The sequence below is a fragment of the Eptesicus fuscus genome, chromosome 6 (genome assembly GCF_027574615.1).
Source record: "Eptesicus fuscus isolate TK198812 chromosome 6, DD_ASM_mEF_20220401, whole genome shotgun sequence".
In the NCBI taxonomy this organism is placed as follows: domain Eukaryota; kingdom Metazoa; phylum Chordata; class Mammalia; order Chiroptera; family Vespertilionidae; genus Eptesicus; species Eptesicus fuscus.
The window spans coordinates 3665051-3686696 of NC_072478.1; the positions used below are offsets into that span (position 1 = coordinate 3665051).

At 52.9% G+C, this 21646-nt stretch overlaps 1 protein-coding gene across 1 annotated transcript in view; it reads right to left on the bottom strand.

The window, feature by feature from the left end:
- Positions 1 to 21646, bottom strand: part of PRDM5 (PR/SET domain 5) — a 119678-nt gene that overhangs the window by 15598 nt on the left and 82434 nt on the right. Inside the window, exon 14 of the mRNA XM_054716765.1 lies at positions 15527 to 15612. Coding sequence (XP_054572740.1) covers positions 15527 to 15612 — 86 coding nt within the window. The remainder of the gene's footprint in view (positions 1 to 15526; positions 15613 to 21646) is intronic.

Below are 21646 nucleotides of genomic sequence, written 5' to 3' on the forward strand. Positions count from 1 at the left end.
TGACGAGCCACGCATCTCTCAGTCTGCAAAGGAGAGAAAGAGCGAGTCTGAGTCAGGTCCCCACTGTGACAGTCTCAGGATACTGTGTTGTGAATACTTGCGTGTTTTTTTGCTTTTGTTGCTGCTTATTGTTATTGTTAAATTTTCATTTTTACTGTATATTTCCTTTCCTTTTTGTTAAATTTTCATTGACATTTCATGTCATTTTTGTTTTTAAAGTGTTTACTTATAGATTAAACAATACAATAGACATGTACTATGTATAAGAAAGGTTAAAACAGGGAATCATTTGGGGGTCTGGAATGAATTAATTCAATTTACATGCCTTCTAATGGGAAAAAATGATTTGGTTTTCAAACAGCCTTCCAGAATGAATTATGTTTGAGAAGCGAGGTTCCACTGTATTATTTATGAATATATATATATATATATACATATATATATATATATACACACACACACACACACATCTATACATATGTGTGTTTATATCTACACTAATAAAAGAATAAGATGCAAATTGTCCATACCTTCGTGACGACCACCAGCCAATCAGGAGTGAGTATGCAAATTAACCCAACAAAGATAGCAGGTTAATTTGCATACACAGGCGCCAAGCAGCTGGGGGCGGGGCAGGATGCTTGCATCATGGCCTTGGCGACTACACAGGCGTTCTACACCACCCCAGTCGCTCAGAGCCTCTGGGCAGCGTGGGAAGGTGGAAAAGCAGCTCCGGCTGGAGCAAAGGCAGTGCAGGCAGCCAGGGGAGGGAAGGCCCATTCTTGAACGAATCTTCATGCATCAGGCCTCTAATACACACACACACACACACACACACACACACACACACACACACACACACACACACACTAGCGACCTGATGCACGAAATTCATGCAAGGGGCTCGGCCCTTGCAGCCCCAGCTGCCTCGCAGCCACACAGACCTGCCCACTGGTCGTTCCAGAAGGTGGTTCTGAAGGTCATCCCGCCATCCAGTCTAATTAGCATATTAGCTCTTTATTATATAGGATTCTTTCTGATTTGATTCCATACAATGATGGTTTCAGAGAACTCTTAGTATCCAAATACGCATTAAAATAAAAAGACCAACTGTTCTCTCTGTGGGTGAAAGCCGGCTTTCTTTGCTAGGGGGTGACACCACAGAACTTGTGCCTGGTTCTCTCACCTCTCACTTCCCCCCCAAACAGCATCCACCGTGTCCAAACTCCTCTACCATTAGACACATGGTGTTCACCTTGTAATCTTCATACTTAAATACCTTCTAGAAATACGAAAGTCACAGGAAAAGGCACACATTTCCCATAATAAGATAAACTAATTCGAAAATACACACAAGAAATAGGATTTGACTGGAAAATACCCAGATCTGTGACCAAAAATATAAACAAACAAAGGTCATTCACAGCTGAGAACTGAGCGTGGCGCTGAGAGCTGGCGGTGAAGAGAGGGATGTTACAGGAGCCGGGCGGCAGCCGCAGCCGCAGGGGCAGGGCCGCTGGAAGCGGGGGTCCAGAGCGACGCGGCCACTTCCTCACTGATGACACACGTGGACACAGAGCATGGGCCTGGGAAGGAGGAGGCTCGTGTTTCCTGGATAAGCAGGTTTCACTTCAGTGTAAGCATGGGCTGGGCCAGTCAACGTGTAAATGACATGCATGTCCTTAGAACCACCAATGGCCTCTTTTAGCGAGAAAAATAAATCGAAGGTTTTCTCTTGTCTGGAGAAAAAGGGGACCGCCATGATTATAACTGACACGAAAATAAATGTCCTCTATCCTAAAGGCCCTTTGCTTCATCATGAATTTAAGGAAATTTTTAAGAATAAAGTCCCTAGAATTACTAAGATCAACTTATTATTTTAATATATTTTATTTATTTTTTTCTACAAAGAGGAAGGGAGAGGGATAGAGAGTTAGTAACATCGATCAGCTGCCTCCTGCACACCTCCTACTGGGGATGTGCCCACAACCAAGGTACATGCCCTTGTCCGGAATTGAACCTGAGACCCTTCAGTCTGCAGGCCGACGCTCTATCCACTGAGCCAAACCGGTTAGGGAAAGATGAACTTGTTTAAGAACTAGTCCCTTCCTCTAGTCCCCAGGGGAAGGCAGTGTGACTGTGGCCAACGGCTCCGTCAAAGCCCAGTCCCTCGGCAGGACCCCTGCCCCTGGTACGGACTTGGGGTGACCTCCTGAGAGGCACTCTTGCCTGGATATCTCCTCAGGAAAAGACTACACCTGACACAGCCACCTGCAGAGCTCTGAGGTTCTCATCTCCCAGGAGTCAGAGAAGCTTCCATAGGAGAGAGTCAGGCAAAATGTGAGGCGTAAACCTCCCTCCATGAGATTTCACTTACTAAAACCGATTACAAGGGGCAAGAGGTAGCCCTCCCTGGTGGCAGGCAAAATATGAACAATCTTTGACTGAAAATAGCTTAAAGAGGGCACCGACGGGGAAACGCCTGTGGGCACGCGGGGACTGCTGAAGGATGTCCTAGGAGGGGCCTCCTCCTGACAGCCCCTGGGAGCCGTCTCCTGCAGGGCACTCTGCAGCCTGAGTCCTGGGCTCCTTGTGGGGGCGGGGGGAGGGTCAGGAAGGGGTCCTGGGACGCAGGAGACCCTTGTCTGAAGGAGAAATCAAGACCACTGTTTTTAGATTTTCTGTAAAAGATTGGTTCCCACCACATGCAGCATAACCCTGTACAACATCTTGACAGCTGAACACAGAGGAATAAAGAATGCATCCTCGCCCGGCAGGCGTGGCTCAGCTGGTTGAGCATCACTGGGCACCGAAAGATTGCAGGTTTGATGCCCGGTCAGGATATGCACGGAAGGCAACCAATTGACGTTTCGCTCTCACATCAATGTTTCTCTCTCTCCCTTCCTCCTCTCTCCTCTGGTGATGAATTTAAAAAAAAATAAGAATCCAGCCTTGAGCAATGAAGAGATCTGATTTCCCCTGTCCGCGCTGCCTGTGACTAGTCCCAAAACCCTGGACAAGCCACCTACTCTCTCCAAGCCCCCCTCCCTCATGGTAACATGAGACATTATGCCTGTGTCAGAGGGTGTGCTTATCATAATGCCTGGCCCATAATGGGAATTCAGTAAGGGTGCTTTATGTATTATCCGACCCTGCTTCCTCCTATCTATTACCAAAATACGCATGTGAATCATATAATTCGAGTTGAAAAGGGCACACTCTATGAAAATATAACCGGTGATTGTATGGAGAAATGGAATTATGTGTGAACCCTCAATTTAGCACGGTCCTTGAAGTCCATTCATATAAATAGATGGTCTTTGTTTTAAGTCTCTGTGATACTTGAGTCATTAAACCCCCTGGAAGGAGGACAAGATGAATATAAAATTCTGCTTCAGAGGGAAAACAGTACAGAAAATGTATCACTTTCCTAAGAATAGCGGCCCCACTCTAAATAATTAATTGCATATTGCCTATCTTAGAAACAAAGACAGTTTCTCTTTATGCATTGCAGGCGGCACGCGCTGTCCTGAAGCCCTGAAGTGTGTTATTAGCGTCTAAAGATAAACCCTGTGGCGAAGCAGCGAGCCTGCGAGCCGATATTCCTGGCGCTTCCTGTTACCTAACTCTGCAAACGGCTCTGTCCTGCTCCCCGTGGCCGCCCCAGGGTCACGGCGGGGGTCGCGGGGGTCCTGGACACCAGGATCCCACAGAAACACCTGCGTGATGGACAGAGACCGGGCTGACACCACGGGGCCCGGAGCTCAACCGGCACTCACACGGGTCACAGCCTCTGAAGAGATGTTGCCTTAAGCGTGGCCCTCACAGCAGTCACAGTCATGACTTCAGACTCATCCACTGAGCTAGAGCTTTCTCCGTGCCACCCGGCAGGCGGCGTCTGCGAAGTGAAATAAACGTAGGGAACAGGCGGGGCTGAATATTTGCTTCACGTTCAGCTCTGTGTTTCCAATAAGCAGGGAGCCCTGAGGCCATTGCTAGTCTCTCCTTCATCCCCTCCCAGGGCAACAGTCAAGGCTGGGCTGCCTCTCACCACCCACAGACTCGCCCTCGGCCCCCGTCAGCTCGGAAGCTGCCCATCCTGGGAACCTGCCGGGCCGCCCTGGGCTCCCATCCCCTCAGCACACAGCCTGGCTCCAGTGCACAGCACCCAGCCAACTCGGTGTGCCCGCCCCAAATTCGATTCCTTCTAGAAAACTCATCCTCACACCCTGACCCGGTTCAGCCTGTTCAGGGAACGACTCGTCCCCTCGGGCAGGTGGCTGCTGCTCCCGTGGCCCTACGGTCCCATCACACACTGTCCCCTCTGAACAAGGCCGAAGTCGCAACGGCGTGTCCCTGTCCCTCTGAGAAGGCGCCACTGCGGGGTGAGAGGGGCTCGGAGGGGGCGTGTCCTTCCCATTCAACCCGATCCCTTCAGAGCGCATTTCACAGAAGAGAAGGACAACCGCCAGTGAGGACCAGGGTAAGTGGAAGACTATTCCGTTGCCGAATGAATAAACACGTGAGCCAAGCTTGAAGGAAAGGGAAAGGAGAGGAAAACAATGACACAGGAGTGAAAAACGGAGCTAACCTAACAGCAGCGCATGACTGCGTCAGGAGTACACCGGACACAGAGGGGTAGGCGATGCCTGACCGGAAGAGGCGGCGGGAGGGGGGGCGGGGATGAAGAGAGGCCCGAAACCAGACTAGTTCCCCCACACTGAGGGGATGCTGACGCGGGTGAGCAGCAGTGTGCCATGCAGCCTGGCTGAGGCCGGGTGTCCGCCAGCCTCCCCCCCCCACCCCCACCCCCCGACTCCTCTGTGCCCTCCTGCTGCTCGGCCCTCCAGCTCCATCCATGTGGGCCTCCCCGGTGGCTCCCTCCTCCCGCAGACCAGCCTCCCGCCTGCTTCCCCTGGCCGTTTCCTCGCCGCACCCTCTCCCAGGCGAGCCAGGAGCCCTGCTGTGGGTACAGGGCACCCTTGGGACACTGCCCTCGGGCCTGGCTGTGCTCTGTCGGATCAGCTCCTCCCCCGAAGCCTGAAGGGCCTGCACTTCCTTACCTTCCCTGCAAACACCGCAAGTCACAGCAGCTGACTCAGTAAGACATGCTGGCCAAGTGAGCCTCAGTGTGCTCTTCGGAATCGCCAAGAATTACAGTCAGAGCCCTGGCTGGCTTGGCTCAGTGATAGCATCGGCCTGCGGACTGAAGGGTCCCAGGGTTCAATTCCAGTCAAGGGCACATACCCGGGTTGCAGGCTCGATCCCCAGTAGGGGATGTGCAGGAGGCAGCCGATCAGTGATTCTCTCTCATCACTGATGTCTCTCTCTCTCTCTCTCTCTCTCAGAAGAAGAAGAAGAAGAAGAAGAAGAAGAAGAAGAAGAAGAAGAAGAAGAAGAAGAAGAATCACAATGAGAAACATGCCGCCCAGTCAGAGACAGTCTCTCCAGTCAGGGCTCCCGCCCACCCAGCCCCCGCCTGCAGTCCCTGTCACGCAACGGGAAACAGAAGCTGCGGTTCCCGGAGACGCGTTCTGTTGTGTTTAATTTTTGAGACGTTACCTGAGGTCATCAGCAAGGCCACAGTCGTCAGTCTCTGCAACCGACCACACGGGGATCTGGTTTTACTCCTGCTGCTCAGCGTAACAGCCCATGAAGCAGTTCACCAAATAGTCCAGAAACAAGCCCCACGGTGAGAGCCTGCCCAAACATTACATTACTCATCAGCCCGGTGATAACGAGCTCAACGCCCCCAACGCCTCGGTTACAGGGCCACGCTGATCCACGGACCCAGGGTCACGGGCACAGACACCAGGAGGCACTTCCAGGCGTGTCTGTGCCACTGAGCCGCACGAGGGCAGGAGGGGGTCGCTCACCCGGCAACGTGCAGTGTTGAGCACGTGGACTCGTCCTCTGATGAGGAAACAGTGGCTCCCGTCCAATGCAGCCACCCCCAAGCATAAGGCCCAAAACAGGGATTTCCCCGGCTCTGGGGGCCGACCGGCTCCGCCATGGTCCCGCTCGGGGCCTCGCTGCGGCTGTAGCTGTGGCTGTGGCTGCAGCTGGAATCCTGAGACTCGGCCGGGTCTGTGCTGGCTGCTGCTGCAGGGCCATCTGCGGCCCCTGCCTGCGGCCCCTGCCTGTGGCCCCTGTCTGCGGCCCCTGTCTGCGGCCTGGGGTCCTCACCACGCGGGGGCTGTCCCGGGAGATGCAGACAAGAGCGCAGGTTCTCATAGAGAGACCACGCAGCCACCCCGGGGCGGCCTCGCCCCTCATTCCATGAACGCGCGTTGCTCTATTTGTTGTTGTTGTTTTTCTAGGGGAGGCGGGGAAAGGTTTGGTTTTGTTTTATTTTTAATTTCTATTCTTTCATTTGTCTTTTTGTTTTTCTTTTCTTTTTTTAAATTTTATTTTGTTGCCCTGCACATTATGTTTTAGATCGACAGGACCAGCTTTCTTTCCCCTCTCCCCCCCCCCCCCCCCAAAAGAATCAAATTAGGCCTAGAAATATTGAATGAAAATTAAAGTATCATTAGAAAACGTGGCTGAAAAACCACATTTCATGCCTGGGTCCAGCTGGACCCCGCATGGCAGTGTAACTCGACCCTCGTAAACCTAAATATAGTGAAACAATTTAACTCCACAGAAGATTTTTTGTCTGCCTTCCTACGGGGTCATCTGCCTACCCGATACATTTGTCACTACGGGGTCATCTGCCTACCCGATACGTTTGTCAGTACGGGGTCATCTGCCTACCCGATACATTTGTCACTACGGGGTCATCTGCCTACCCGATACGTTTGTCAAGACTCTGAAATCCAACTTTAAGTTTTCACCGCTCACTCCCGAAGCCCAGGGAGCCAGGAGAACTCCGTGCTTTCGGGACCAGGGTCCCTGTCAGGAGCACCGCCCGGTGTCCCCAGAGGCGCTGCTGGCAGGGACTTGCTTGCTGGTGACTTCAGAGAGCGGCTGGCTCATGGGACAGAGGCCCAGAGTGGGGAGGGGCCCTGCCCGGTGGCTGATGGCCATCACAGGGAGTGTCCCGAGTAGGAACAGAGAAGGGGAGAAGGGGCCTGTCGCCCCACAAAGGAAGTTCTTTCTCAGGAGACACGCTTCCCTGTCACAAAAGCACAGTAAGAATGTTCACCTTCAGGTGCCTTTCCTGAGCCAAGTGAACACAATGGGGCCTTAAAAGCCATTTGTCTTAAATGATTCATTTCAGGCACATAAAACCCCCAAGCAATGTGTGGGCTCTAGAAACAATAAAGCCAAATTAAAGACAGTTTCAACAGTGGCAACCAGCCAGGCCTCTGGCCCACACAGAACAAAAGCCAATGAAGTTTAGAAAAACTAAAAGTAAAACAACTTAAAAGTTTCCTCTGAAATCATAATAAGCTTTTTAAAGTTATCAAATGTGTTTGTATCTCTTCCTCTTACCTAGTTATAAACGCAGGAGCAGCTGGGCAGGCCCCCAGCACTCACCCACACAGGTACCCCCATCCCCAGCACTCACCCACACAGGTACCCCCATCCCCAGCACTCACCCACACAGGTACCCCCATCCCCAGCACTCACCCACACAGGTACCCCCATCCCCAGCACTCACCCACACAGGTGTCCCCAATCCCCAGCACTCACCCACACAGGTACCCCCAATCCCCAGCACTCACCCACACAGGTGTCCCCAATCCCCAGCACTCACCCACACAGGTGTCCCCAATCCCCAGCACTTACCCACACAGGTGTCCCCCATCCCCAGCACTTACCCACACAGGTGACCCCAAGCCCCAGCACTTACCCACACAGGTGTCCCCAAGCCCCAGCACTTACCCACACAGGTGTCCCCAAACCCCAGCACTCACCCACACAGGTGTCCCCAATCTCCAACACTCACCCACACAGGTGTCCCCAATCCCCAGCACTCACCCACACAGGTACCCCCATCCCCAGCACTTACCCACACAGGTACCCCCAATCCCAGCACTCACCCACACAGGTACCCCCATCCCCAACACTTACCCACACAGGTACCCCCATCCCCAGCACTTACCCACACAGGTACCCCCATCCCCAGCACTTACCCACACAGGTACCCCCATCCCCAGCACTCACCCACACAGGTACCCCCAATCCCAGCACTCACCCACACAGGTGTCCCCAATCCCAGCACTTACCCACACAGGTGTCCCCAATCTCCAACACTCACCCACACAGGTGTCCCCAATCCCAGCACTCACCCACACAGGTACCCCCATCCCCAGCACTTACCCACACAGGTACCCCCATCCCCAGCACTTACCCACACAGGTACCCCCATCCCCAGCACTCACCCACACAGGTACCCCCAGCACTTACCCACACAGGTACCCCCAATCCCAGCACTTACCCACACAGGTACCCCCATCCCCAGCACTCACCCACACAGGTACCCCCAATCCCAGCACTCACCCACACAGGTGTCCCCAATCCCCAGCACTCACCCACACAGGTGTCCCCAATCCCCAGCACTCACCCACACAGGTACCCCCCATCCCCAGCACTTACCCACACAGGTGTCCCCAATCCCAGCACTCACCCACACAGGTGTCCCCCATCCCCAGCACTCACCCACACAGGTACCCCCATCCCCAGCACTTACCCACACAGGTACCCCCATCCCCAGCACTCACCCACACAGGTACCCCCATCCCCAGCACTTACCCACACAGGTACCCCCATCCCCAGCACTTACCCACACAGGTACCCCCAATCCCAGCACTTACCCACACAGGTACCCCATCCCCAGCACTCACCCACACAGGTGTCCCCAATCCCCAGCACTTACCCACACAGGTACCCCCATCCCCAGCACTCACCCACACAGGTGTCCCCATCCCCAGCACTCACCCACACAGGTGTCCCCAAACCCCAGCACTCACCCACACAGGTGTCCCCAATCCCCAGCACTCACCCACACAGGTGTCCCCAATCCCCAGCACTCACCCACACAGGTGTCCCCATCCCCAGCACTCACCCACACAGGTGTCCCCAAATCCCCAGCACTTACCCACACAGGTACCCCCAATCCCCAGCACTTACCCACACAGGTACCCCCAGTCCCCAGCACTCACCCACACAGGTGTCCCCAGACCTCACTGTCCCCTAAGCCTACAGGACATCTTCACGCCCCACAGTGCCCTCCCAGGACCCCACATTCATCCGGGACCTCTCTGTGATATCTACACCGCCTCAATGCTCTAAGGTGTCTCTCCTACCCAGCCCCAGGCCGCCTGGCGGGGCTCCTGTGCAGGTCACTGGCTCAGGCCGCACGTAAGTGCTGGGGATGGGGTACCTGTGTGGGTAAGTGCTGGGGATTGGGGTACCTGTGTGGGTAAGTGCTGGGGATGGGGTACCTGTGTGGGTAAGTGTTGGGGATTCCCTCCCCCTTGAGTGTCACTTCAGGGCAAATTTCCCAAAGGAGCGGGTGTGTTCCTCCTGGATCACAGTACTTGTCACACCAAACAAGACGGCTTCCGGACTCCCCAGGGCCTTAGCGCAGCCCGTCTCCACGTCTCTCTCCACTGGCTCAGGCCGCACGCACACCCTACACCCAGGTCCTGGGCGCCCTGACCTGAGGGGCAGGCACCTCTCCTGTGGCCAGCACTCACGGTGTCTGAGAGCGCCCTCCTCCTTTCCCAGGCTCCACACACTGGCTTCTGCGCTGGCCTCCTCCAAGTCTTTTACAGGGGCCTCCCATGCGTGCGTGCGTGCGTTCACAGGGACTCCACCATGACTGTCCCCAGACCCTGTCCATTCCCAAGGGGCTGCAGAAACCTATAACACGCCCCACAGCACCCGCCCCCCTGCTCCAGCATCTGCACCAGCAATGCTTCCTTTGCCTCAGCACCAGGCCTCCTGGCACCCTCCTTCACCTGCAGGATGCTCTGGGCAGGTGTCTTTTGCACAGACTTCAAGCTGTTCCATCAGTTTACCCGGCAGCTTGCGGACAAACCCAGCAGTGCCAAGGCCGGGAACTCAGACAGCACTGCAGTGGGGGAGCGAGGGCAGAGGCGGGCACACGGTGTGAGGACAAGGTGCCAAGTGTACACGTCCGTCACCCTCCAACACTCGGAACCTGAGGGTCGGACAGGAAGCTTCATAAGGGAAAGGAATGAAAGGCAGAATAACATGAAGACCTGCGCTCCTTTCACCACCGCCAACTGCTTGCATTTTAGTATCTGCACAGGCTACCCTGGCTGTTCCGCACACGAGCCGGAGAGGCAGTGGGGAACTCGGACTCCCAACCTGCACAGCTTATTGGGGTGAAAGGGGTGCTCAAACAGGTTCTGAAATAACTTCCTAACGGGTCCAGGTGCTTTTCATGGTAAAAATTAAAAGTGATTAAACAAGACGTGAAGCCTCCGGTGATGAACGGTTACAAACCGCAGCTTCTTGTGAAGGGATTGCCTACAGAATGGCTATTTGGGAGCACGCACCCTAACTCACAGCAGGGGACTCCGGCTCAGGGGCCACCACAATGAAGCTAAGGCCGTCATTTCCAGGGGAGCTGGGGTCCTGGAGCCCTGCACTCAAGAGGGACATCAGATGTCACTGGGGAGGGCTCAGCCAACACGGACCAGCCCATATTACCTAGGGTGAGGTGCGGGAGGTGAAGCCAAATTGGCAGACAGCAGAGATGCAGAGGGAGAGGAGATGAAGAGGAGCAGAGATGCAGGGGGAGGAGATGCAGAGGGAGAGGAGATTCAGGGAGAGGAGATGCAGAGGGAGAGGAGATGCAGGGGGAGGAGATGCAGAGGGAGAGGAGATGCAGAGGGAGAGGAGATGAAGAGGAGCAGAGATGCAGGGGGAGGAGATGCAGGGGGAGGAGATGCAGAGGAGCAGAGATGCAGAGGGGAAGGAGATGCAGAGGGGGAGGAAATGCAGGGGGAGGAGATGCAAAGGGGGAGGAGATGCAGAGGGGGAGGAGATGTAGGGGGGGAGATTCAGAGGGGGAGGAGATGCAGAAAAGGAGGAGATGCAGGGGGAGAAGATGCAAGGGGAGGAGATGCAGAGGGAGAGGAGATGCAGGGGGAAGAGATGCAGAGGGGGAGGAGATGCAGGGGGAGGAGATGCAGAGGGGGAGGAGATGCAGAGAAGGAGGAGATGCAGGGGGAGGAGATGCAGAGGGGGAGGAGATGCAGAGGGAGAAGAGATGAAGGGGGAGGATATGCAGAGGGAGGAGATGCAGGGGGAGGAGATGCGGGGGGGAGTTGCATAGGGAGAGGAGATTCAGGGGGAGGAGATGCAGGGGGAGGAGATTCAGAGGGGGAGGAGATGCAGGGGCAGGAGATGCAGAGGGGGAGGAGATGCAGGGGGAGGAGATGCAGGGGGAGGAGATGCAGGGGGAGGAGATTCAGAGGGGGAGGAGATGCAGAGGGAGAGGAGATGCAGAGGGGGAGGAGATGCAGGGGCAGGAGATGCAGAGGGGGAGGAGATGCAGGGGGAGGAGATGCAGTGGGAGGAGATGCAGAGGGCAGAGTCTGGCCGTGTGCCAGGAGCATTTCGAAGCCTAACGGCTGGAACGTCCTTATTTCTCCTCGAGGCTGTTTTAAAGTCCTGGTTTCAATTCAAGCCACGGCGTCCACAGTGCGAAACCTGTCCCAAGAGAGGCTCAGTTTCCTCAGAGCCATGTGCTCCATCCCCCAGGCAGAAAGGATGGGACACGCGTGGGATGGGAGGAGCCTGGAGAGAGATCAGGGCTCTCGACCAAGGCCCTGTTCTGGCCACTCGACCAGCCTGCACCGGGAGACCCAGCCCTTTAGAGAAACTGCCCTCATGGCCTGGACCACAGGGGACCTGGACTGCACGGGGCCTGGACCACAGGGGCTAGGACCACTCGGGCCTGCATAGGAGGCCTCCCTGATGGGAGGGAGGTGCCACCTGGACATGGGGTAAGAATTTCTGCAGAAAACAACCTACAACCATTAAGTGGAAGAAGTGAGTTGGAAAACCCCAGGCAGCTGCAAGTAAGTCACTGCCCTTAGGATGTGGACGCCCTGGAGCATGTCACCTCCCCCTCCCCATTTCTCCCCCCACACCCCCCTTCTGTCCTGAGGAGGAGAAAGCTGGGCAGAAAGATTATTATTATCTAACTAGAGGCCCAGTGCACGAAATTCGTGCACGGGGGGGGGGTGTCCCTCAGCCCAGCCTGCACCCTCTCCAATCTGGGACCCCTTGAGGGATGTCTGACTGCCCGTTTAGGCCCGATCCCAGTAGGATTGGGCCTAAACGGGCAGTTGGATATCCCTCTCACAATCCAGGACTGCTGGCTCCCAACTGCTTGCCTGCCTGCCTTCCTGATTGCCCCTAACTGCTTCTGCCTGCCAGCCTGATCACCCCCTAACCACTCCCTGCCAGCCTGATTGATGCCTAACTGCTCCCCTGCCAGCCTGATTGCCCCTAACTGCCCTCCCCTTTAGGCCTGGTCACCCCTAACTGCCCTCCCCTGCAGGTATGGTCCCGCCCAACTGCCCTCCCCTGCTGGCCTGATCCCTCCCAACTGCCCTCCCCTGCTGGCCATCTTGTGGCAGCCATCTTGTGTCCACATGGGGGCAGCCATCTTTGACCACATGGGGGCAGCCATCTTGTGTGTTGGAGTGATGGTCAATTTGCATATCACTCTTTTATTAGATAGGATAATCTCTTAGATACCGAATGCAAACCCATCACTGCTGTGAACCTAACATCAGGAGACGTGGTGTGGGCTGAGATCACAGGCAAGCAGGTGACCTGGACATCGCAATGGCCGTCCCGCCTGTCAGAGCAGGAGAAAGAGGCAGGTGCCACCAGAGGGTGGGAAGGAAGCAAGTGAAACTGCTCCTTAACTCCTTACAAACCCCACACAACGGCGGAGAGACACAAAGGGAACTCAGCACAGTCAACGCGCTAAAAGCCAAAACGGAAGGAAATAAACAGAAGGAAGGAGGTGAATGCACTGCCAGCCCTGGGCTCTCTGTGGAAGACCCAATGACTGTTCAGCCAGGCAGTCTTTTAGCAGGATGATCTCCCGGCTCGGGGCCGGGGCTGCCCCCATAAACAGGACCCAGGGTGCGAGGGCTCTGCGCCCCTTCCCCAAGGCGCCCTGTCCGGGCAGGAACCCCAGGATGCAGAACTGGGCGGGGGGGGGGGGTGTGGACCCACCAAACGACTTAAAGATGAGACTTGCTGAGTGAATTAGCTGTTGTCATTGTTGTAATGGAATTAAAAGTAGCTTTTGAAACAGGACCCAAAACATGTCTGGAGGTCCCAATGTAACGGGACCTTTTCTGAATTGTGTCTTTTAAAACACAAATAATATTGGGAAAATGTGAACTTGTAGACACTGTTCCTCTAGAACTTTTTTAAAGTCTCCTTTGGTTCTGATATTAATTTGATTGCATTAGCCAATAATCTTAATCAGATTTCAAAAGGTCGCACTAAAACTCAAAGGATGTCTGCATGTATCCACCGCTCTGGAAACAGGATTCAAAACTAGAGCTGTCTGCGATCAAATACAGCCAACGCACTAACACGTGAGAAAGAAAAATAAAGAAGAGTTTCAGGCAAACCCGCCAGGCTTGTGTTACTAACTCTGCACCTCGCTGCTCCTACCCACACTCACGGGGACTCTGTCTTCAGTCCGTGCTCCTGGCCCAGCCTGGGTGCTCCCAGCGTCAAGGTCAGGTTCAATTTCTCGGTGTGCCCTACTGGACAGGCACCATCTGCACCTGGATACCCAGGCTGCTTCGGGTCCGTGAGTCCAGGCTCAAGTGTGCAAATGAGCACACGACTTAGAAATTTGGGGTTATTGCTGCAGTTTGTTTAGTTTGAAAATACACAGGAGTGAAAAAAAAGAAAGAAAATATGCAGGAGAGTAGATGAGAGTCGGTGGCACCCAGAATATTTCATTGAGTCAAAGGCAAATGGTGGAAGGTAAGGGGCTGGTCTCTGCAGCCTGGCCTTGGTCCTGATCCCAGCTCTGCCCTCGCTGGCCTGGGCCTCAGTTTCCCCGGGGGCTGCAGTGAGTGTGAGATGCATTAGTGAGCTCCCGTGAGGCTCACAGGAGTTAATGCCTGTGAAGGCCCAGAACAGCACCTGGCATGTAAGTTAGCGGTCTTCGTATTTATTTTAACTATTCTCATTATTCTCATTAATGAGCTTTAACTGAAACTTTTAAAATAATTTGTTATTAAAAAGTAAAAAGACAAATTAGTTGAATTTGAAATACCCCACTTTCTGGGGGAAACCGGAGGTATTTTTCCGGCAGTGACGTGCGCAGCCCCTCTGCGGTCCAGCCCTGTCTGCCTCCGTCCCCGGGAGGCAGGGACAGCACCCACACGCCCAGGCGCTGGGCACCTGCCGGTGTGATAAGAGGCACCAGGCCCCTTTGCCTGCAGGTTGGCATCTTTGAAACACATGGTTGGCACGCCTGTGACAACTGTACACATGAAAAATGAGTGAACGACACTAAAACTACCTCACCTCTGTAACAAGGCCCACGTGAAATGCGTATTTTGCACACGTGCGTTTAAGTCATGGTATTGTTTAAGGAGTCACTTATCCGGGGGAAGTGGTCCAGTAGCTCATATCCTATAAGACAAGCACGGCCCTGTGAACGGGAGCGAGGGGTCTGTTTTAACCGCAGAGGAGCCGCCCCTCACCCGTCACAAAACCAGGAGGGCGGTCCTTACGGCCTCCGAGGGCATTCACGGCCACGGCGCCGCAGTGGAGGCGGGCGTGTCCTCACGCTGGAGAGGGTGTGATGACGATGTGTTTTCGCTTTGGTAAGAAGGTAAGAAGTAAAGCCAGAGAGGCCTGAATTCGAATCGCTCTCAGAGGCCTCGGCACGCCTCCTAAAACTTGAAAAAGTGTTCGTTTCTACACAGACCACGAGCACTTCAAAGGCCAAACTTTAAGGAACCACGAGAAAGAGGCTGCAGGGAACCACGGATGGAGCCCCACCACAATGAGCCCTAGCAAACAGCCCCCGGTTGTCCGGAAAAGCCGTCGGGGGCAGGTGACAGCACCGGCAGAGGTGTGCAGGCAGAGGAGAGAGGGCACCTGGGGAGGAGACCCTGGCCAGCCACAAGCCGTCCTTGCCTTCCATCTCCCCCAACAGCTTACACTGTCTCAATGTCTCTCTTGCCAATATGCTTGATCATCTGCACCATGGCCACCTGCTGACACTCTATGCCAGCGCGCCCCTGGCAAACACGTAGCCAGGCCCCATCTCCATCTTTTAATAATGCGACAACCTGTTTACTCGGAAGTGTGTCACTGGTAACTCCTATGGCTCCTAAACGCTGAGGCACGGTTCCAAGAAGGAGGACTCTTTGGGGGTATTTCTTTTTGTCCCTTTCATTGTTTTGTCTTAAAAAGAATACAAATGTCCATCATAAATGTAAACACGTGATTTCAGACCCATGACCTTGATTTTCTCAAGTTAAGCTCCACGCTCTGTAAGTAAGCGTGGCCCCCCTGCTCACCGGGCGGGCCGGCCGCGTCTTACCCTGGTGTGCGTGCGGATGTGCATCTTCAGCCCGTCGTTCTTGCTGAAGCCCTTCTCACAGTACGGGCACTGGTAGGGGCGCTCGCCTACGGAAGAGAGAAGGCTCCGTGTCAGAGCACGCAAGGTGCAGAGCAAGCGGTGCCACCATCCTCCTCCTCCCGCACTCAGATCGGTCCCCTCCGCGCTCCGTGCCCACTGGGCCCCGCACCACAGCAGCGGGCAGTGGGCTGGCCTTCCCTCCGGTGGACAGGGACCCAGCCCAGTGGACTTGCTGGCCTCAGAAACAAGCGACAGTCCCAGCAGCAGGCCTGACGCATGGCCCTTTTACCGTGTGAGCCCACCTGAAATCTCCTGATTTTAAGAATTTGTGAAAAAGGCCGAAACCGGTTTGGCTCAGTGGATAGAGTGTCGGCCTGCAGACTCAAGGGTCCCAGGTTCGATTCCGGTCAAGGGCATGTACCTTGGTTGCGGGCACATCCCCAGTAGGGGGTGTGCAAGAGGCAGCTGATTGATGTTTCTCTTTCATCGATGTTTCTAACTCTCTATCCCTCTCTCTTCCTCTCTGTAAAAAATCAATAAAATATATTAAAAAATAAAATAAAAGATGCACACTTACAAAAGTTCCCCAAATCCTGTTAAAAAAAAAAAGAATTTGTGAAAAAGGTTATATGAATCATTTTTCTAATCCTCACCTGAGGATATTCTTAGAGAGAAGAAGGGAGAGAGAGAGAAACATCGATGTGAGAGAGAAACATCTCAGTTGCCTTCCGTACAGGGCCTGGGACGCTGCTCAACCACTCCAGCCAGGCTCTGAGTCAGTTTATGAAGGAGGAACGTTAATCAATGAGCACCGTGCTGCCCATTGCCAGGGTCTTTAATTATTCCACTGATACTTTCTTTGCTTTAAAGGAAAGACTTCATATCCTATCTCAGTTAGGGGGATGAATTTCAAAAGAACTTCACAGAACAGAACCACTGGCTGCTAAACTAGGCAATGATGGATCCACACTCTGATGCAACCAAGCACCTCTCACCTAGAAGGTTATTTAGGACCTGCCAAGCCTTTTTGTAAAACAGGGAAGCATACAGATACTTGTCACGTTTTTTTGAAGTTCTACTGCGAAATGACAAAAATGTGACAAAATGTAACGTGCAGCTGCCCTCCAGTCAAAGCCGACTGGTAGGAAAGCCACCTGTTCCTTATTCTTTCACTTAATCAGGCACCTACATGGGTCTGTCCCCGGCCGCACCAAAGCCCGCGCCGTGATGGAGTCTCCTTTAGCAGGTGCAGGACCCGTCCGTCTTTCCTTCCACTCAGACGGGCCTCCGACCAGCAGTGCCTCCCTCCTGTGCTGACCAGGACTCCCCTTCCGTCCGGGGTCACTGGCACCAGTGAGCTGCCTTCCCACCAGGCCCCGCCTGACCCCTCCAGCCAGTGCTGCCTCTGGAGCCAGCTGGCTCCCGCGGGTTCCGGGGCCCCATAGCCTCCGTGGCCCCTGGGCCGCCTCTGCTCCACTGAACCTGGGTTTGAAGCGGTGACGTCTCGTGGAGGCCCCAGCACAGTGCACTTCCTGGCCTCAGCGGGAGGAGGGGCGCCCGGGGCTCCTGTGAGCTGGGCCCGGGCATGAGGACGAGCACCCCACGCGGAAAGCCCTCCTGGTGAAGGAACTGACGTTCGAGAAGAGCAGCCTTCCTTTCCGGTGCGGACGCCGCCAGCCACAGAGGCTGCGTGCACTGGGATGCCAGTGCAAACACCTCCCTGCAGTGTCGCTGGCAGACGCAGGCACGACTTCACTCTTTCGGCGAACCACAGTGTCCAAACGCTGACTAACGCGGGAGTTAGTTCATCTAAACATTCGCTGAGGAAATGGAGCTGAAAGCTCATCGAAGCAGAAACAATAACAACAGCCGACACCTGTGGGGTCCCGCGCCCTCTGCGCTGCTGAGCACGCCGCTCAGCGCCTCGCAGCAACTTGCGTCCTGGCAGCAACCTTGGGATCTGGGGACCCGCATCCCTGGTTTCCAAATGGAGCACGTGAGGCACAGGGAGGAGGAGCAACCGCCTCAGCGGACAGAGCTGTTGCGTGCTGGAATCAGAATGTAACCCCTGTCTTCGCCACCCCACTGATTAACCTTTTGCACTCGGATGTCGAGTGTGACTCGACACGGTTAGCATTAGAATAAAGGAATCGAGAAGAAAGCAAGCGAGTGCGAAGGGTTAATAATATGGCTGCTATTCTGGGAACTTAGGTAGGACTTTCTAAAGTGATTGACGGAAACTCTGCTTCTTGACATGAAAGTTGACATGAACCAGATCTTTCTGTCCAGAGAGAGGCACTGAGTCCTCAAAGTTCACGGTGGGGAGGGGAGAGGGGATGTGTGTTATGTCTCAAGCAGGGCCGCTGTCACAGGAGACAGGTAATCACCTTCCACACTGAGCGGAACGCGGCCCCGGCAAACACCGCACACACAGCACACCCAGGGGCAGCTACCAGCAGTCAGAGTGAATGGGCACAGCCGCACACATGACACTGACGTGTGTATGACAGCAAAATAGTTTCACTTGGCTAAGAAAAATAGGCGAGTTCTTTGTACTGCCTCTTTCTTTACATTATGCTCTGACACCCAATAACATTAACATCCTCTTGTGTTTTCTTCAAACACATCCAGGAACAAAGAGAAACACGATGCCAGCCGTACGGGGTTGAATTTAGGCTGATTTTTAAAGATGCCACAAAGTGGAGGCTCCATGAAGTGACCTCACTCATTCGTTAAATAGGTATCTTTCTTTGTCCGGGCCCTTGGGAATGGGGTCACGAGTACATTTGCAAAATCACTGTCTTTTCAATTTTACTAGTGCAATGAAAAAGGCGTGGAAAAGTTAAAGAAAACACATACAATACTTTCAGATACTGATGGAGACAGTGTGAGAAAGCCTCTGAGGGGTGGGTGGGAGAAGGACCTAGCTGAGGTCGTCAGGAAAGGCACAAGGACTGAAGGAATGCCGTTCTGGTGCCAGTTTAAGATGATTGGAGCACATTTTGTGTAAGTCTCCATCTTTGAATTATTTTATCGTACCGGGCTAGTGCCAAATTCTCACTGCTGGCACGCCTGAGGTGGGAGGAGCTTACAATATTCTAGGTGTGAAAGGGAGAGGAAAGGTGGGAAATGTTCAGGAAAGGGCTCCAGGAAATGGGGCTGTGCCCTCCACAGGGGACATCCGGATGCCACATGGAACCCCTTACCAGAGTCTAGCCCGGTCCCCAAGCAAGTCACCGTGAGTCTTTAACAAAGAAAATGCATTATGGCCCTAACTGGTTTGGCTCAGTGGATAGAGCGTCCGGCCTGTGGACTGAGAAGTCCCAGGTTCGATTCCGGTCAAGGGCATGTACCTTGGTTGCAGGCTCATCCCCTACAAGGGGTGTGCAGGAGGCAGCTGATCGATGTTTCTAACTCTCTATCTCTCTCCCTTCCTCTCTGTAAAAAAATCAATAAAATATTTTTTTTTTTTAAAAAGAAAATGCATTACGACAACAACCATGCAAATATGGCTAAAGGCAATAGGGAGAAACTCAATTCTAGTTTAATGCATGCTACTAGAATAATAATTTATTAATGCTACCATTATTTTATGCAATGAAATGTTAATTAAAGACATGAGAAGAACTCTGTTCTCACCAAAGAGCAACATACTAATATTAAAACAGCATCTGAAGTTTGTGGAGGGAGTGAAGGTTAGCAAGTATGCTCACGATACAAGGACCCTAAAGCCCCAGAATACTGATTATCCATCGACAGCTACAAAACCACCTCACTGTCCAACATCTGGACACCAATCCTTCCTAAAGATCATTGTTTAGATAACATAAAATTCATTAAGAAAAAACCTTGCAAATCCTGGTATTTTTAAATGAGATATCTTGATACTCTTAAATTAGGCCATGGATTTAAGAAATGAACTTGACCACTGGGTCAGATGGCTCAGAAGATCAAATTTTATATCATGCCAGTAAACACACTGAATGCAACAGATTGAGCAGTAATGGCCCTGAGCAACTTGGAAGATTAAAAAAAATGTACAAAATAGCATGGCTCCGTGAACCAGGAGGTCACAGTTCATGCCCTGAGGACAATTTGCGTATTAGCCTTTTATTATATAGGATTATTTATTGCTAGTTTTCTTAAGCCTGTGAACAAATATTCTAAAAATGAATGAATTCCTTTAGTAAAAACATTAGAGAAGACAGACAAGTAGTGGCTGAAATCCAAGTAGAATCAAATTATACTGAACCTTTATTTCTAAGTGGATCACACGTATTTACTGAAATATTAAGTGTTTGCTGGGACAGTGATTTATGACTCAGTGTGAGCAGCAGCGTGCAGCCTGCCTGGAGCAGAAGGCCTACAGCTGGCGTCTATTAACACGCAGACCGGGGAGCTGCAGGCAGGTAATTAACCTCTGGCCCGGAGCTTTAGAACCCCAAAAGCAGTTCCTAGAATTCCTCTCATAATTTATGAACGACTGACGGAATCCCTGTCACAGCCCACAGATTCCTTGCGGAATTACCCCCGTTCCAGCTGACCTGAGAAGCTGTGGCCCGTCCGGAGGCAGAGCTGCTGTTCCTGCTGTCCTCGGAGTGCCATCGCCGGCACTCCAGCCTGGGAGGCGGGTGGTGGAGGACAGCTGCCTGCTGGGCACAGACGCATGCTCTCATATGAACCAGCATCGAGTGACAAGGTCTCATGGACCATTGGTTTTATGGTGGGAAAGTGTCTCCAGGGTGGAGTTGAGTGCTCAGTTAGACCATAAGTAACACGCCACACACCCTAAGCGTCCAAGTGCAGATGAGTACCCTCAACTGGCTGATGACCAAGATGGTACATATTGTGGGAGGCATGTAACCACGGTAAGTCAGGAGCAACGGGAGGTTAGGAGGTACTGATAGAGAACAAGGGATAAAATACCAGCCACATGACACTGGAAAACTGAATCATCATCTGCCTTCATTCAGTTCTGGATGAACCACACACGAGTTCTGTAATGAGCAAATCACTGGAGTCAGATGGCATGAATTGATGGGCATGAATTCAACTAAGAGGCTTGAACTAGAAACTTTCTGAAATTCCTTTCTATTCTAAAAGTCAATAATTTATTATATTTTTCCCTGGCCGGTGTGCCTCAGTTGGTTGGTCATCATTATGCACACCAAAGGGTCGCCAGTTCAACTCCCAGTGAGGACACATGCCCGGGTTGCGGGCTCGATCCCCGGTGGGGGGTGTGCAGAGGCGCCAATCGACGTTGCGCTCTTGCATCAATGTTTTTTCTCTCTCTCCCTCTTCCTTCCTCTCTCTCTAAAAATCAATAAAAGTATTTTTTAAGAAAGAATACTATAGTTTAATGATGTATAAAAGCAAACGCCTTGTGCACACTTGCTGTGCATGTACTTATTCAAATCACCTAATTATGAAGAATGAGTAGACTTTAGAAGGTAGATACAAAGATTATAAAAAATTACAATTTAAAAGTTAATGGAAAAACCTAAGTTTTGTCAGATTTCGCCCCAGCAGTACCGAGTGATGGGAATGGGAATGGGGCGGAGGGACAGAGAAGACAGGCGGGACAAGGGTACAGCTGATACAACTGGTTGGTTAGCTGAGGCAGTAAAGGATAAAGTCAATCAAAATGTGAAGAACCAGAGGCATTTTTTTAAAAGGTTTCCTTTAAACAGAGGAAGAAACACTAAGATTCCTCCCAGAGGGAACAGACAGGTAGTAACTCAATAGCTAAGCCATCACTGTCTTGGAGAATGACCGCCGGTCTGAGCCAATAAAGAAAGAGCGGTTCTGAGAAAGTGACCATGAAGTAGGCACACACCACACCCACACACGAGACAGGAAGTGACGCACGACACCAGCAAACGGAAGGAGGAGCCCGAGGCTGCAGCCACAGCTCCCTTCCATAAAACTGGGCTGAGGTTACAGAAGAGAATCCGCTTCTCAAAATCCCGATGGACGGCTTGAATACTATGAAAACAAAATGAGACCGACCCTTCCACATAACGAGGAGACAGAGAAAAGACCGTGACCTGCAGAAACACCTCGGCACACGGCCGAGTGTTC